Raw genomic sequence first — 17,648 nt, forward strand, 5'->3', positions numbered from 1 at the left:
GGGTGGGGGGGTGTTGGTTTGTGGTTTGTGTTCCCCCCCGCCCCGGCTATATATTGCCATTATGTCTGCTTCCATAGAGAGTTTTTTTCCACAGGAGTTATTCCAGGCGTAGCATATCATGCATCAAAGCAACCTGTGCTGCCAACTTTTGGTTTAGGTTATATGAGTAAGGCTCAGCCAGGAGCCTCTAGCCTCTAGAATGCAGAAATGAAGAATTTAGTCTTCTGACTAGCAGTGGACCTGGGTTTTCCTTTATTTCCTGAAGTAATTGATTAACTAGATTTGTCTCCTGGGCAAATGACTCAGGCTTTTAAGCATACTAAGATTTGACTACTCATGGAAAGAGTATGGTTGATCCAACTCTTGCTGAGCATATTTGCACAGTAAATGCAGGCACTTAACTTTTATGGCACAAACTCACCTCTGGGACTCAAAGTATTGCAAGAGAGTGAAAAAAATACTAAGTGCTTTGCAGTATGAAATCCTGCTACTATATTCACTAAAAATAGGTCATGTATGACCTAATCAAGAAGCATCAGTTACCACCAAGAAAGCAGATATCCAAGAAACATATTTCTTTTTCCCATTGTAAATAGTCAAGGTGGTACAGATGATGCTCTTACAGGATTATGCATGAGATATACACTGCATATCAAAATTACCTGTCTGTTTTAGGCCCACATTAATTACAACCAGCCATACTTCATTTAAACATTTGGCAACAAAAGGGTCACTTTCTCGGAATCACAGAAAGATCTGCTCAGTACCTTTAGACACACTTAACACAACTTCACAGGTACTTAAGGAAAAATATAAACATTACTTACAAGTGTATCTAAAATTTCCTTTATTGTTGCAGGTTATTTTAGTATCTGCTAACAAGCTGACTCGATATATAGAACCATGCCAACTAACAGAAGATTTTGGAGGAACTCTCACCTATGATCACATGGATTGGTTGAATAAGAGGCTGGTTAGTTTTCTGTTGTTGTTTGTTTGGGTTTTTTTTTTCCCCAAATGTCTCATTCTTGAGCCATGAATTTTTATTTGTGTAGGAACTGCTAAGTGTGTAGCAATTGTCATATGTGTAGTAGTGCATTTCAAATGCATGAATAGTCTAATTAACACTGGATTTGCTCAAGGGATGTAAAGCTAATGTAATCAATTTGTTGAACCAACAAGTTCCTTAATGAAGCTCTTTTGTAGACCCTCACTCTAGAAGAGCCTGAGTGTACGGTATAGTCACTACAAAGGGAAATTGTTTGGCTGCTGGTAGGAGAAATCCAAAACAAGGAGGAAATACTTGGACTCTGCAGATCCTCCAAGGTTTTCTCTTGGGCCTTGGTTCCTGTGGACTGAGAGCCAGGTTTTAAGCTGTCCTACACGAAAACCTCTGTCAGTGCAGTTTCCCCAGTAGATACAGAGATGCAGTAAACACCTAGGAGCAAATACACCCCTAAATCATTAATAGACACAAATTGTTTAAGCAACTGTTGGTGCACATAGCACTCCAGAATGTTTTCTTAATCTGTTCTTCATTGGTAGTTGTTTTTCAGCTACTTAAATTGAATTTTCAAAACAATATTTAATCTTCAATGAAAACAGCGTGTTCCTTTCGTGTGCAATCTAGTCTTAAAATGTGCATCTCCTTCTAGGATCTCCAGGTGGGATCCTGGACAAGGAATACTCCAACCGCAACTGCCCAAAGCCTTCAAACATACCCTGCAGCCAATTTAACAGCAATACTTCCCCCTCAAGAAATTTGAGGGCTTAGACCATGTGTACCATGTTTCTTTTTTGCTGAATCTGGCAAATTGTGTGTTCAGACCTAAGGGCAGAGAGAGCATCATCTGTTGTGCAGCTTTTTCCTACTGGTCTTTGCACAGCCTTTAGGTGTACGTAGATTAGGGCAAGGCAGCTTGTTTCTTCTCTGCCTGAAACTGAGAACGCCTGGATGCAGGGGAGGGAAGGAAAATCTAATATTTTTGTTGTCCTTCGTTTTTGTCTGGTATATACAAATATGGCTTTTACTCATTCCTGCATTCATAAAATTCATAAGGACAGTACTTTCACTCTAGGTGGGACTTTTGCTTTATATTTGGTTCAAATTACAACTGAAAATTTCTTTCTCCTGTCTCTCCTCTCTTGCCTTGTTTCACTTGTTTTGTATATTAATGAAGAACCTCCTCCATTGCAACTCCTAAATTCTGAAACTAGACAAGAGGGCAGAAAGGTACTAGCTGAAAAATAGTTTACCACTGTTTACGTTTTAATTCTATGGGTGTTTTTTTTTTCCTTTTGTAACAACTGAATTTAGCTTGTATTTTATAAACCACTCTCTTATAAATTGGCTTATAAGAGCTGTGAACCTCATGTCCTTTTTGGTTTTCCCTGAAATTTAAGTAGTCCTAGATAGGTTAAGGAAGGTTCATCTGCAGGCTATTGATTAATAATTTATTAACACCAAAAAGACCTAAAAGTTATTGCACGTCACTTATGGCACCCGATCATGCTCAGTTCTGTTAAAAAGCAAAAAACAAACAAAAAACCCCCAAAACCAACCCTCAGAAGTCAGGTACAGAGGAGTCATCTGAATGGTGTCTGACTATACAGGCCGTGTTATGTGAGATCAGAAGCTCCTATATTCAAAGAAACTGGTGAGGGTATTTCTTTCTATATAATACATCTTTCTTTTATCTTAGTTATTCATTACAATATACCCATATTAGTAGTGATTAAAAGCTGTAATCTTCACAAAGTTGATTATCTTAATCTATTCAAGTGAGCTGTCAGATGCTTGTGTAATGTGCCTTGATTCTCTAGCATTATTCTTAAGATTTACTTAAAGGCTTAAATGAAGATGTAGAATAAATATGTCCATAAGAACTTATAGGTTTTGCAGAAATCTCAAAATTTTTTCAGTATTTCAGAATTCAGTCCATCTTCGGTATATTCAGTGTAACATTTACTGTCTCCCTAAGGAACCTTAGTGCTCTCAAGTATTCCCTGAACTAAACTTTATAGTTTCTACTCTTTCTAGCCTACCATCTGAATGTTGGGAAAGAAAGACACTGTGTAAAGATTGAAATATACTAACAGAACTAGTGGATAAATTTGCACTGATGCGTTCAATACTGCCAGTTATATAATTTTCATTTCTTAAATTAAAACCTGCCTCTTATTTAGGTATTTGAAAAGTTCACGAAAGAATCAACATCCTTACTGGATGAGCTTGCTCTAATTAACAATGGAAGTGATAAAGGAATTCAACAAGAAAGAGAGAGGTGTGTGGTTCGCTTTTTGAAATGAATGCTTTTGTATTATAAAATTTCATTGGAAATCCAAACAATATTGAAAATATGATATGCCTTAAATATCTTGAAATGTGTAAAGAAATTCTGAATGATTGTAATGTAGACTACAAAATTCATCGGAGTGTGTGTGTAGATGGATGCTTATTTGGTTATTGACTACATGCAGCTGCACTTCTGTTTTGGTACAATGAGCTGAAAAAATGAGGGCTTTACTGAGTGAGGAAAGAAACATACAGTCTCTTAATAGCATCAGGTAGCTCTGGCCTTAGTTGAAGTTTTTAGTGCTACTGTAATAGAAATTATTTGTTTGTTACTTTAAGTAATTATTAAGTTTACTATTATTAATAATGTGTTTGTTACTTTATTCAAGATCAATAGATTTGAACTTCCTTCCATCAGTTGATCCTGAGACGGTATTGCAGACAGGTATAGTAAGTCGAAAAATGATAATGTTGGTCAATAAAGTAACGTTATTCATTTTTAAGCTCCAAGTGAAAGCACAATAATCTTAGCCATCATCACAATGTAACAAGCTTATCAATTAATGTCATCTTTGTTGGATTTAAAAAAGTAATGTTAACAAATAAATGGAAGAACTCCAAGGTGTCTTTTAAAAATAGTTTTTAATAATCCTCATAACATCTTTATAGTATTACCATAATTAATATGTTTAATTTTGAGAATATCTTGTTTCTAGATGGTGTCAATATGTTGGCCTTATAGAATGAATTTGTCTCAGTAGCCACCAAATGGCTACAAGACAGATAGCATTTTCCTACGCAATTCTGATAATTTGCATCAGCCTAGTTCTGAGCTGACCATCTGTAAAAGTGAAGCATACAGTCTTTTGACTCTTTGCTGCTTAGACTCTCCCTTGAGCATTAAACAATTTGGGGTTCTTTGATTGAAATGGTTTTTTTAGGGTGAATTTCCTATTGGTAATAAAGTATAATAGCACTGTTAATTTGGACTAGAAATTTGCTTAAAGATTTGTGCCTTTGTAGAATAGGAAGTAATGCATAGTGTTAAGGTGGTGATCAGAGTCTGAGTGCCTGATCTTATAGCCTCCTACAAACTAATGTAGTTCGGATCACATGTAATATTTGCCGCAGAGAACTGCTGGCTTTACATGCCCTCTGTGTAAAATTTTAGCTTATTTAAATGTAGGATAATATTGTTTGAGTTAAAAGGTGAAACAATCGTTCCTTGCTGTGGTTTTTAAAATATGAAATGTCTGTAGTCACTGTCACTAGATTTTAGTCTAATTGTGTGTCCTCCTCTAATGGTAAGATTTTTTTGACAAAACAACACTTCAATTTTGTGTAAGTAGATGACGTTATTTATATGCATTCTCTGTTTTCTTAATTATGGCATAATGAATTTTTTTTTGAGCTATGAAGTTTAATAACTTTCATTAAATCATGGGAGTTCCTAAGAGGCAACCTTTCTCTTTGTTAGATTCATTGTGTTGAAAGTTTGAGAATAAAAAATTAAACTCTCCCCAATTAAACTTTCCTATCTCTTAAGGGTAAATATGAACAAACTGAGGTTTTAGATAAAAGGCTTCTGTCTTCCATAGTTACAAGTACTGTTGCTTGCACAAGCTCCAGATCCACATATAAAGTATAGTTCTTAGAATTTGATAAGAATCTAGTTTAAAAAAATGTTTTTAATTTGAAAATGTTAATTCTTTACTGCTGAAACAATACAATAAAAATTCAAAATTATCCCAGTAGAACTACCACCTTGTAAAAGTCTTTAAGTCTGTTTGCCCCGCAGCTATCTGTGCCTATTTGTGTAGTATTATAAAAGATGAAATCCAAGATGTTTATTTCCATAGTATTTGGATCCTTAGGACGTGTTCATGTCACAATAATATATGCTGAGTAATTGCTTGCTGCAGTCTCCAAAGCCTTTGGCATTTTGATTGTGTAGATAATACCAGTTGAATTTAGAGTCTATTTTTCTGCATTTTCCTTGAGGTGTTACAATTTCTATTTTAGTGGTAATTTCTTTTTCTTTTAGTCAACTGGCAAGTTACCATTTTAAGACCTGCAGGACTGATGATGTGGAATTGGCAGATTGTCACATTTACACCAACAGTGACTAAATGCTGTTTTATTTGCTAACTTGTTCACTGAGCTTTTGGGGAACAAATTGATAATATGGGTTTAGTGGTAGTTTAGATGCTGAAAACTTTACCACAACTTAACAATAACATTCTTCAAACAGTTTAAACAGAGGATGAAATAGTCAAAACATACTATTTTTGCATATACGAAAGTCGTTACACTTTATAGAGAGTCTGTACCCTGATATGGTGCTTAAGAGTACAAAGAAAAAGGTGACAAAAGTGAGAAAAAATTATTGATCAAATTACTTAGTATTCAGCTCCACACTTTCTATGAAAGTTTTGTACATGTTATAAAAATCCTGGAAGATAACAGAGAAATTATATGCTCAGTTTGTTCGTGCTTCTAGATCATTCATTTAATCTAAGAATGTGAATTGTTTGAGTGAAATACTTCGGATGCTACACAGTATTTTGAAGTAAACAAGAATACTTATACTTGTTTCAGACTCAAGATTGCGCTTTGCAATTGTTTCTTTACATTAATCAGTACTATTGTCAATATGAATGTTAAAGTCACAGTATCTCTTTTATATATCTAAAATATACTGCATGATTTCTACCCTAATTAATGACTGATACAACCCCACAAACTGTGGCCAGTGCTCTGCATGAAATGGTATCATTAAATGTGCCCAATGCATGAAAGATCATTAGCTGCAAAAATGTACCACCAGATAGTCTAAAAGCAGGCATGCTTACTAATGATTTTTGTGCTTGTTTTTTGAATTTAAATTAACCACATCATTATATGTATTCTTAAAGGTCATGAGTTACTATCTGAGTTACAACAGCGTCGATTCAATGGTTCAGATGGAGGGGTATCCTGGTCTCCAATGGATGATGAACTACTTGCTCAGCCACAGGTCATGAAGCTACTAGACTCACTCAGAGAGCAATATACCCGCTACCAGGAAGTTTGCAGACAACGTAGCAAGCGTACACAACTAGAGGAGATTCAGCAGAAGGTAATGCAGGTAAGCTTGGAGTTGTTCTTGAATACTGTGAGGCAGAGGTTTGAGCTGAAGTCCCAGACTGTGTTTGCTGTAAAACTTAGAATCAGTGGTGAGAGCTTCATGCTTCCTTTCACTCCTCAAACTGCAACGTGCTAGTTTCACTTGATGCTTTACATAGTGGCTACCACGGTGACTTTCCAAAGGCTGTTCTGATACATGGAGGTGGTTAGAAAAGTGCTCTCTTGCCATCACTCTGAAGAACCTTCACATTGTCCCTTTCTTGTGTACTGTGGCAGTGTACCTCTACATTGTCGGAGGGTCAAATGCCTGACCTGTTAGCAAAGAGAGGAACACTCACAAATGAGACACATTTGACTGTAATTTTGCTTGAGAGTTAGAAGCCTTCCCCTGCCCATGTTGTTTTAAGTTCCTGTTACTGAAGATAAGCCATTATTTATTCCTTTGTCTAATGCTTGGCGTTTTAACTTAAAGTGATTAAACTCTCTGTATTTGAAGGCTACCCTGATCAGAATGAATACAAATCTTCCTAATCAATCGTGTGTTAAAGGTCATAATGAATTGGTTGGGTCCTTTGGAAACAGACATGTAATTAGCACTTTCAACATTTTCTCAGCAGAGTCTCAGTAGAGAAAATCAAGGAAAAGGAATTAATTTATTCCTTGTGTGTTTATTACTTGAAAACAGACTTACATGTTTTTAAGCTATAGTTTGAATATGCATAAAATGGAATGGATATTGCTTTTAACCTTTCAACATTGACATTTCTAATGCATGAGGAGTGCAAATCAAGTACTTGCACTTCACAGTGTTCCAGATATGGGTAATGATAAAAGCTAATCAATCTTGTTATTTCTAGCAGTGAAAATATAGATCTACTGAGGAAGTAATTTTCCCTTATGTAGTCATTCAGATTATTATGAAAACATAAAAAAACCAAATGTCCTTTGGTATTTTGAGCTGGAAATAATAATGTGTAAGAGATGAAAATAGTACTATATAGAACATATTACCATGGCTGTGGGTATAATCAGGTGAGATTTTTTTTTTCCTGTGTTAAAGTTATAGTGGTTGAACAAGATGTGCTGATTGAAATGAAATTTATAATGTACTTTGGCAAACTGACATTGTTAATGCATTTAAATAGACTTGTTTACTGAGGCATCAGCCTCATTTTGCAATATTTGTATTAGAAATAGTTTTTTTTGTTTGCTCTGTCTACACTATGGGTGCTGCATAGTAAGTGAACTGAGTCTCAGTACACAGGAAGAATGTGTTTTGCTGTTTTACCAAGCTAATAAGTTTTATAAAGTGCATTTAAAAGCTCTCTAAATGGCATACAAATGTACAGGGAAAACTTACTAAATCTAGAAATTGATTTAGTTTCCTTTTGGTTTACGGGAGAAAATTAGGCTAACAGAGAAAAGTAAGAAGATAACGATGGAATGGAGGAAACTGATACAGGCAGTGTCATGGAATTTATTTTCCCAAAACAAACAGAAATTGCAATAAAACATGCTTGCAGTATTTTCAGTTGGAATGGGTGTGTACATAGAAAGTTTTCCTCTTGTGTTGCTGATTGATCGTTCTTTTTTTTTTTTTAATTTTTTTTTTTAGTGTTTTGATTTCCTGTCAGCTTTCATTACAATTATGTTCCTATTTCATTCTTTGTGTAGCTTCTTATATTGCTAACCGCTCCTGGCTTGCTTTTGTGCTCGTGTTTCATTTTCACTATTTGCTGCTTCTGCTTACTGTGAACTGCTTAGTTCTTACTCCTGTCTCAAAGCCCTCTTATCTATAAGCACCTCTCTTCCCTTGTGTGTTCAATATCCTACCCTCTCTTTTTAAGCACCACTCTTTCTTCTATTCCATAGTTTTATTTCCCTTTCCTTTGTCTTTCATTCTGCAGTGTAAAGAAAGCAATGATTTCCAGATGTTTTCTGATGAGCAGTTCTACTAAACAGATTGCTGATGAGCAACTCTGCATGTTATGATAAATTCTAGCTTTGTCTCTCCTTAGGCAGAGGTGTTAATTACTATTTTTCTGATCTTAATTCACAAAAATTAATGCCAGGCCTTGCAGTAGTCTAGTCATTAACTATTTAAAAATATATTTTATGAAATAACATTGCTTCTTTCTCCAGGTCCGCTAGTGACTCTTCTCTCCTCAGGCCAAGTATCTGTCACACAAGAATGGCCATGTGCTAAGCTAAGCAGTCTCCGAGGCAATGCAGTTGCTGGAAACTTGTAATGGGGAGGTGGTCTTGGTCAGAGAGGGCACTGCTAAGCAGTAGTCTTGCATACTGTTTCAGACTTGCACGAGAACTGTCATTCCCATATGTGAGTTTTCCAGGCCACACTGATGTTAAGGGGGGACATCTGGGTGCCTTCACTTCTAGGTCCATTCCATATTTAACCAGAGACAGCTGTGCAGAGGTGCTGAGCACAACAGGAAGTTTTCTTTAAACAAAAAGAACCTAGAACTGTAAAGTCTTAATTTGCCCTAGAAACGATAAAAGTAAGGAAGACCAGGATGCTTTTGCAGCAAAGAATGTATGCTCTGAAACAGCACTTCTTATGCGGGCTGGGCAAAAAGAGATGGTGGGAAGACACAGATATGATGACTAAAAGGGTGAATTGAGTGACCTTCTGTAATGGTGATGATCATTCTTGATTACTTTGCAATGTAGCCTAGCAGCACTATAAAAATGGTCCAATTAGTCCCTTTTTCATTTGTCTTCACAGTTATGGTGGTACGTTGTGTATTGTGTTATATTTCCTGAAAAACTTTGAAGCTGTTCTGTCACCTTTGCTTAAACAAAAGTCACACTAAAGAGAGGAAGCTGGCTTCCTATGCCTTTCATTAAGGTTCAGTATGTGGGGGTATTCCTGCATTTCCTTACTTCAGGACTCCAGTAGTAAGTGACTTTTACACTAGGTTTCATCAGGGCTGTCTCTGTTTTCTAGATGTTTAAAAATATATCATAAAATTTTGCCATAGATATCTGATAATTCAAACGTGTATAAAGAAACCAAAATTTGAGATACTCTGCTTTGCTTTGAATAATATTAACATTAAATGAAATAGTTTCAAAATAATAATAATAATAGTAGTCCAAAACTGTATTGCCGTGACCCTGCAAAGATTTCTGCAAAGTCAGATTCCATGAGATGTGACTATTAAGACTCTAAGAGGCTTCTGTTATTTGAATAGAGCAAGTTGGAAAGACATAAATATATAAAATACTAACTTGTTGTGTAAATTTAATTTTGGAATAAGTACATATCCTGTACTTGAGTGTTAATATAGTCAACAAAATAAGGAGAAAACTCTCAGGTGTGAGGTTGAATACAGCTGTGCATTGTAATTCACTCAGGCAACAAAAAAAATTCTTGTTTGAACATGAGAGGTCCATTATCAAGAAAATTGTGGTTTAAGCTCTTTTATTGACAGAGATATGAAATGACAAGTAGGTAGGTGACAAATCTTTAGCTGCCACCTGCTTTCATGGAGCTGACAGGCTTTCATTCAGGTTAATGAAAAGTAGTTTCTACTTAAAGCTTTTGAAGATGTGAATGGATGCAACACAAGACTTCTACAGATCCTAAAATGTTTTTTTTTTCATAAATATATACTTACTTTGAAATATTTCTGCTTATGTTACAGAATTCTTTTTATACCAGTTTTTGTGTAATTGATTTGCTACTTTATTTTTGTCATCTTTATCTTATTGACAGGTAGTCAATTGGCTTGAAGGACCTGGATCAGAACAGCTAAGAACCCAGTGGGGAATAGGTGATTCAATTAGAGCTTCACAAGCTTTGCAACAGAAACATGAAGAGATTGAGAGCCAGCACAGTGTGAGACTTCCCATGCCCCTTTCAAGTAGCAAAATAATTCTAAGTACATGCAGTTACGAGCAATGTGTTTTGGTTATGAGTGTCTAGGAATTTTGCATAGTGCATGATTTTATGGGTTACAGAGGAAAGTACCTGAGCAGTTTAAGAACTTAACATGTATATATAATGACCATATTATTTATTTTGTTTTCCAGTGTAGAAAAATACTGATTTCTATCTATGATTTTTCTTGTTTTTATTACATTACAGCAGTTCTTAAATTTTCATGTTGTGTAGGAGGAGTAAATTTCCTTTTTCCTCCCTGCCAAAATGGCTGAGAAGTCCTGTACTTCTCAGGTGAATAAGTTAATATTTTTGTCTTTATTAAACTGCATTTACCAGTAGCTGAAACTGGCTTAATGCTTTCATTGATCAAAACCCTGAGATACAGTTCATGTTCATAATGAAATCTTGAAGAGACTGTTTTGTAACTGTACTGACTTGATGCCTTTGCTTCTAATTTTGAAGACTTCCTAAGGTTCTGTAGAGTTTTGTCTTTCCATCAGAAGATTGACTATAATTGGCATATTGTTCCCAAAGGGAGTGTTGCTCACAGTGCTTTTCCTCTTTTCCGACTTTCCTTGATGCAGACATTGACAATTCTGTCCACTTTTCCTAAGTTCCCTTTACAGTCATGACAAAGAAAATAGTCACTGAGTTGTAATTTTTCTAACCTAATTTAGGAAAAAAACCCGAACTCAAACCTTTAGTCTGAGAAACACTGTGCCCTAGACTACACTGGTTCTATTGACTACCTCTCTACTGAGTAAGGTTTTTAAACATCTCATAATAGCTGAGTGTACTCTTCCTCTTTCCTTATTTTCCTATTTTTTCTCTCCTAATAATTGAATTGACAGCTTGTATGCTTGCTTTCTTTCATCTTCTCCTATTTATTGATTATATTACTTCTATTTTGAAGACACTTGCAAAAATGTTTGATTTGCTTTAAAGATAGGCTTTTTTACGTCAGTTTACTCTGAAGTGAAAAAATAATTTTCTTAGGGTGGTGGGGTTTTTTTGTTTGTTTCTTATTTGGTTTTGGGGGATTTTCTTGTTTGGTTTTGGGGGGAGAGGTTTGGTTTTTGGGGTTTTTATTTTCTGATTGTTTTATTCATGAGCAGTATACTAGAGCTGTTATTTTTGAGCAAGTGTTGGCCTTTTCTCTGTTTTGAGCTGTCACGTACAGCTGTGCCTGGCTTTCCTCTGTGGAAAGGATCAGAAACATGCTTTCTATATCTGGTTTGCCTGACTCTTAATTTCACTGATAGCTTGACCAAAATCAATTACTGCAACTATTTTACTTAATTTAATGCTAAAAATAAAAACTCAAAATTATTAATCTAGATTTTTTGTTTGACTTCTCATATTATAGTTGACTTGTCACACTCAAAAGCTTGACTTGTATGTTCAGTGTCTAAAGATAATAACAAGAGTTATGATGTGTAAACTGAGTTTATTGAACCTATATGTCTATACTACGTGTGTGACAATGGAAGGTGTTTCCATATTATGTCATCTTAGTTGCCCCTTTTGGGGTAGATGAGAGCCTTATTCTGCTCTTAAATTTTTGGCTGATTGCTAATTTAACTTTTTCATTACTTTTTTTTTTCCCCCTCCTTGCATCTTTTCATACTCTGTTTCTTCCTGTGAGCAGATGATAGAGGTGGCTTTGGGTAGAAAGAAAAACATTTTCAGAATATGGATGTTTATACTCTATATTTTGCATGCTGGGTAAATAAATGATGCAAAAGCTGAAGGCATAATTTTAAAAAAATTGCAAAAATCCCAATAGGAGCATGACAAGAATATTAATTAAATCAGATATTTTAGGCCAATAGATGGTGCTATTCCATAGCATTAGAAATGCATAGGGCGTTTGAAGGTCACTCTACTGTAGCCCAAAATAAAAGCTGTTAAGCAAACATGTTTTGCTTTACAGGCATCTCAATCATGCAGGATGTGAATGTGATCTTGATGTATCAAGTCATTTTCAAATCTCCCAGAATTGTTAAATATTTGAACTATTTTCTTTTTCAAATACACCATGATGGCAATATAACTAACTCCTATGCAAGTATTCAGTAATCAAAGCATTTGAAAAACAAATCTACGCATTTTGAACTGAGTAGTATAAAGCTTTCCTTAAATAAGAAACAAGGATAATTTTGAAGTTTCTGTACATGGATACTCTGTTTTATTCAGAAGATAGAGATTATTTCCACTTTGTCAGCAGTAGTAATTTTTTCTAAATGTTTTAAGAAAATTATTGCTGGTTTCAATCATGTCACTGAAAGTAACACCTAGATAGTCTTATGAACAGCTTTTTTGTAATAGCTTACCACTTGGCAAGAGGTCTTTTGTTTCAGTAGAGCACTATCAACATGTAAGCATTAGAAATTTCTTTTGAAAGGTGGAATTCCTCTCTTGGTTCAGTAAAACAGTTTGAGTGGGAGTTTGTGCTGGGAGCTAGTAGCTATGCCTTGTAATCTTCCCATCTTTCTGCACCTTCTTTTATACTACAGTACATATATTAAAATGTACTAAGCACTTTTTGAGTTGATTTGAAATTAGGAATGTTTTTTCCTCCTGTGTGAGATTTCATAATTATAGTGTAAGCTGTAATAAGTTCCTTTTTTAATCTGATTATTGATTAGTCTGCTGTTAGATGTATGCCATTTTAAGAGAAATAGAACTATGTTTGGTATTATTTTAATGCTTTATTTTCTTGTGTTTGTAGGAGTGGTTTGCTGTTTATGTTGAGCTTAATCAGCAGATAGCAGCTCTTTTAAATGCAGGGGATGAGGAGGACCTTGTGGAATTGAAAGCATTGCAGCAACAGCTGAGTGATGTGTGTTACCGGCAGGCCAGTCAGCTGGAATTCAGGCAGAATCTATTACAAGCAGCGCTTGAATTCCACAGTGTTGCCCAGGATGTAAGTTTTTCTTTTTAACTTTTCACAGGCTCACCTGTCAATATATTATTGCCTTAGTATTATAAAAGTTGAATACATTGGAAAAAATTTAGGGGGGTGAGGGGAAATATAATGTCACTTAGAAAATACAGTAAGTCTTCGTTTACAATAATTGAAACACTGAGAAGATGGATTTCCCCTTTTTTAGGAGGGAGGTGCTTTGTAATATACCTTACATTTCAATAGTATTTGAAATAAAATGTTTACTAGTTTAAAAAGTTGCTTTTTCCCCCTCTTGTTTTTTTTGTTGTTGTTGTTTGGGGTTTTTTTCCCTAATTAGAGGCATCTGCATTAATTGAACCGCAATTTGGTGTACTTTTCATGGTTCCATTTTTAAATTGGCATTTATTCCTTTCCTATACTTGCCTGAAAAAAAAAAAAATCTTCGCTTCCTCCTCTCTCCCCATCTAGGGATGTATGCTCCTGGAATTTTATAAGCAGATGGGTCGTTTGTCTTTTATCTTGACTTTCATTTCTTATAGATGCAAAGAGAAACTTCTAAAATAACAGCTTTCTAAACATTTTAGAAGAATATTGCAGACCCAGCCATCTGAAGCTCAAAACTTCTTTTTAAATATCAGTATTTATGTTGTTTTTCATTTTAGTTGTCTCAGCAATTGGATGGCTTACTAGGAATGTTGTGTGTAGATGTAGCACCAGCAGATGGAGCATCAATTCAACAAACTTTAAAACTATTGGAAGAGAAATTGAAAAGTGTTGGTAAGCAAAATATTTCTGCATTCAGATACACACATTCTAGTGAATGCATTACAGGAAAAAAATCAGTAATCCCACCACCCTCTTTAAAAAAAGACAGCATAAAAAATAATATCTGTCTCTTCTAATTCCTTAGCTAAGTAATACTCCACTAACTACCTTTGACTTGCTTGTGCTATTTACTGCATAGTAGTTCTATCTGGGAAAATGATCTGGAAATGTTTTCTTTTAAATGTTTTACATGTAATATATATTTGTATATACCATTGTCATGCATTTCATCTGTAGACAAACTTTTTTCCCCACTAATCATCCTTAGTATCTTGGGAATATAGTGCTTAGATGATCTTTTTGTCTCCAGAACTGACCCCTTGACTCAGTTTTAGAATGCTTGTACTCAGTATTTTGCAGTAGCTTTGAATGTATATGTTAGTAAATGCACATTTAAGGTTGTTACACTGTCAAGCATATAGAGTAGAGTATTTCAGTAGGAAGGGACCTACAATGATCATCTACTCCAATATGTTGTAGGAGAAAAGGCTTTGAAGCAAAATCTTATATGGTAGAAGTAGTTATGATTGGAATATAACAGTTTGATGCATAAACTAGATATCCCTTTAAGAAAACAGATAGTAGAGTTGCCAAGTAATAGATGTAACAGCAGATTCTAAGGGTTGGCATGTAGAAAAATGCATCAGCCATATCAGATGTATTATAAAGTAGTAACTTCTGCCAGCCATGGAAGAACATTTAAGCTACAACTGCTTAGCAGTGATAAATATTTTAGGTATTGTGCAACTGTGTGGATGAAAGTCATTAATTAGCTATTTATGTGCTGAAAAGTTAATACTCACTGTCAGCTTTTATTCCTTTTCTTGTTATCTGCTAGGTCATAAAATAGAAACGCCTTAGCTCTTCCTTAATATAGGCAAATACTCACTCAAACTTAGAAGTTGGAAAGGGTAGTGAAAGACAGATAGTAATGTCCTTTTTACTTTCCAGCCTTCCATCTCAGATTCTGTTGCATTTCATCTCTCTCCTTTGAGGGGGGAAAAAAAACCCAAACAAATTTATAAGAGTGACCATTGACTTTTTTTTTCTTTAGACTTAGGCTTGCAAGGCTTGCGTGAGAAAGGTCAAAGTCTTCTTGATCAGATATCTAATCAGGCATCCTGGGCCTATGGAAAAGATGTGACTATTGAAAACAAAGAAAACGTGGACCATATCCAAGGAGTGATGGAAGATATGCAGCTTAGAAAACAAAGGTAATAATAACAGTTCTAATCATTAAGATTTTCGTGTGCTGTTAGGTTACTTATATAAAAATATATATATATGTGTATATATATATATATAAAAAAAAATTGTATTTTAAAGAGACCATTTTGCTTTATCTTCAGTTAGGGGATGTAGTACGATTGTAATTAATATTTGTGGTATATTTAAATGGGACAGAAGCTTCCCTGCCTAATCTGTTGTAGCATATTCCTAAATCAAAGCACCTTTTGTATTTCGGTACTGGATGGAGTATTTGAGTGCTTTCCTGTACTTGTAAATGCTCAAGAATTATACATTCCTTTTATATGGAGTTATGGAATGGATGCAAGAGGCATCTTTTATGTGTTAGCAGTTTGAGATGGAAGGTATACTAAGACTATAGTAGTGATGATTGCTCTAAAATTATGTATTAATTATGTACAGACTTGTTTATCCTCTTCTTTTTCACAACCTCTACCCTTTGAGCATGGTATTTTCACTCCTGAAGATAGGAAGAAAGATGAGCTGGTGTCAGGGGGACAGGGTATAAAATGGAGGCACAGAGTTCAGTTTTCAAAATGTGTTTTTTTGGGACTCTTGGAAAAAGATAGAGTAGGGAATGAAGTTGTAGTAGGGAAAAATGCTGGGGAGAGTTGAATTTGCAAGGAGGATGGATTTTGCCATCATCTTCTTCCAAGTCTTTCATTGATTATTTTTTCTTAAGATGTAGTAGTACTGGATTGGCTATAGTACTGCCTTTTTTCCTACTCACCAGTGTGAAAGAATCAGATGATGTTGCTCATTATTACTGCTGGAACCCCTGAGACAGTAAAGTACTCTCCATAGAAAGTGCCTGAACTTTGAGGGCAATGGCTGAACAAAGAGGTGCCTCTAGGGAACGACAAGGTCTAATGAGCATCGAGTTGCTTGTTTTAGGAATTAATTCTACCACCCGCAAATTGTTTTCTTAGGCAGCTTAATGTAAGAAACCATGTGTTTTAATAACGCTTAAGGTAGGTATTGTTTTATGTATGTCCTCTGCTATTTACTTGAGCAGCACTTGTGTTTAGAGGGCCAGCTGCAGAGAGCTGTAGAGGACCGTGTCTCACTGTGCAATAAAATGGCAGTTGGAATTCACTACTGAGAAGAGAAATGCACACAGGGGAAGGAAAAATTTTATATACATGGTAATGGAGTCTGAACCAGCTGTTAACTCAGGGATAAATGTTGGAAAACTTTTGCAAAAATTGCTTTGTGAGAAGCAAGTAGAATGCTACGGATTATTAGGAAAGGAATAGAAAACTAGGAAATAAGTCACTCGTATAAGCAAGGACACTCATAAACAAGGCAAATGTCACTGTGTCCCTGTATAGATTTGTAGTCCATTTGTGTTTTAAGCGTTACACAATTCTGGACCCTATTCTCAGAAGGGATATAGAATTGTGGGAAGTCAATTAGAGGATCAAAAAGTCAATAAAATGTTCAGATAAAGGTATGAAACAGCTTCCAGATGATGAATGATTAAACAAGGTTCTTCAGCCTGGACAAGAGACAAAGTACAATAAGGTCTACTATGTCTCAATAGCAAAAATTCCTATTAAATGCGATACTACTATTTTTTTTTTTTCCTTCCCAAGTTCTATTGAATGTTTCTCATTTATTTATATACACCTGTAGTATAATGTTTATTTCTAGGGGCATTTTGCTGCTTTATTTATGCTTTTGGGAACCCATAAACTGTTTTCCTGTGTTAAGAGAGCAACAAATTTCCTTTCTGTAAGCATCACAGCACTACAGGACATGTAACAAAATGCAGCATGCTAACAAACTGTTCTTTGGAAGTGCTTATGTTTGCAACCAGTTTGAAAAAACAGATCCGTGCATACCATCTTTTACATTAACTTACAGAGCTAACTGTTGTTGACATTAGTAATTCCATTTGCACTGGACAGGAGTCTGAATCTTGCTGACTACTTAGTAGGCTCTGAAATTGAAGTAGAAAGGTGAAGTGGAAAGGTCATTCTGCTAAATGTATTAGCTTAGCGCTCCATGTGGAAAGAAAAGAACTTTCAATAACTTTTTTTTGTTTTATTCTGACTAGAGAAAGAACTGCAAAATGTGCTTAGTTCAGAACAAGAGAATTAGAATTAGTTTTTATATGAATTAGATTTTGAAATGCTTCCTGACAAGTTATAGCAAAGGACATCATCATGTAAGGGTTCAATTATTACAATCTTTAGTTAACTAAAAAGAAAAATGGAAACATATATTAACGTCTTTTAAACAGTCCTCATTTTATTTACCGAGAAAACTTTGCTGCCAGCTCACAGTACAATTCAGAATTATGCCAGATTTAAACCATCTTCCACCTAGACTTCAGCAGG

At 35.1% G+C, this 17,648-nt stretch overlaps 1 protein-coding gene across 1 annotated transcript in view; it reads left to right on the forward strand.

Moving 5' to 3' along the window:
• Nucleotides 1-859: 859 nt before the first annotated feature.
• SESTD1 (SEC14 and spectrin domains 1) overlaps nt 860-17,648 on the forward strand; it is a gene marked incomplete at its 5' end in the record, with an annotated part of 24,720 nt that continues 7,931 nt past the window's right edge. Inside the window, 8 exons of the mRNA XM_009578466.1 lie at nt 860-973; nt 3,187-3,284; nt 3,685-3,740; nt 6,211-6,422; nt 10,158-10,280; nt 13,057-13,251; nt 13,896-14,010; nt 15,113-15,272. Of these exons, the coding sequence (XP_009576761.1) occupies nt 860-973; nt 3,187-3,284; nt 3,685-3,740; nt 6,211-6,422; nt 10,158-10,280; nt 13,057-13,251; nt 13,896-14,010; nt 15,113-15,272 (1,073 nt within the window). The remainder of the gene's footprint in view (nt 974-3,186; nt 3,285-3,684; nt 3,741-6,210; nt 6,423-10,157; nt 10,281-13,056; nt 13,252-13,895; nt 14,011-15,112; nt 15,273-17,648) is intronic.

This window comes from Fulmarus glacialis, unplaced genomic scaffold (genome assembly GCF_000690835.1).
Source record: "Fulmarus glacialis isolate BGI_N327 unplaced genomic scaffold, ASM69083v1 scaffold12660, whole genome shotgun sequence".
Classification (NCBI taxonomy): domain Eukaryota; kingdom Metazoa; phylum Chordata; class Aves; order Procellariiformes; family Procellariidae; genus Fulmarus; species Fulmarus glacialis.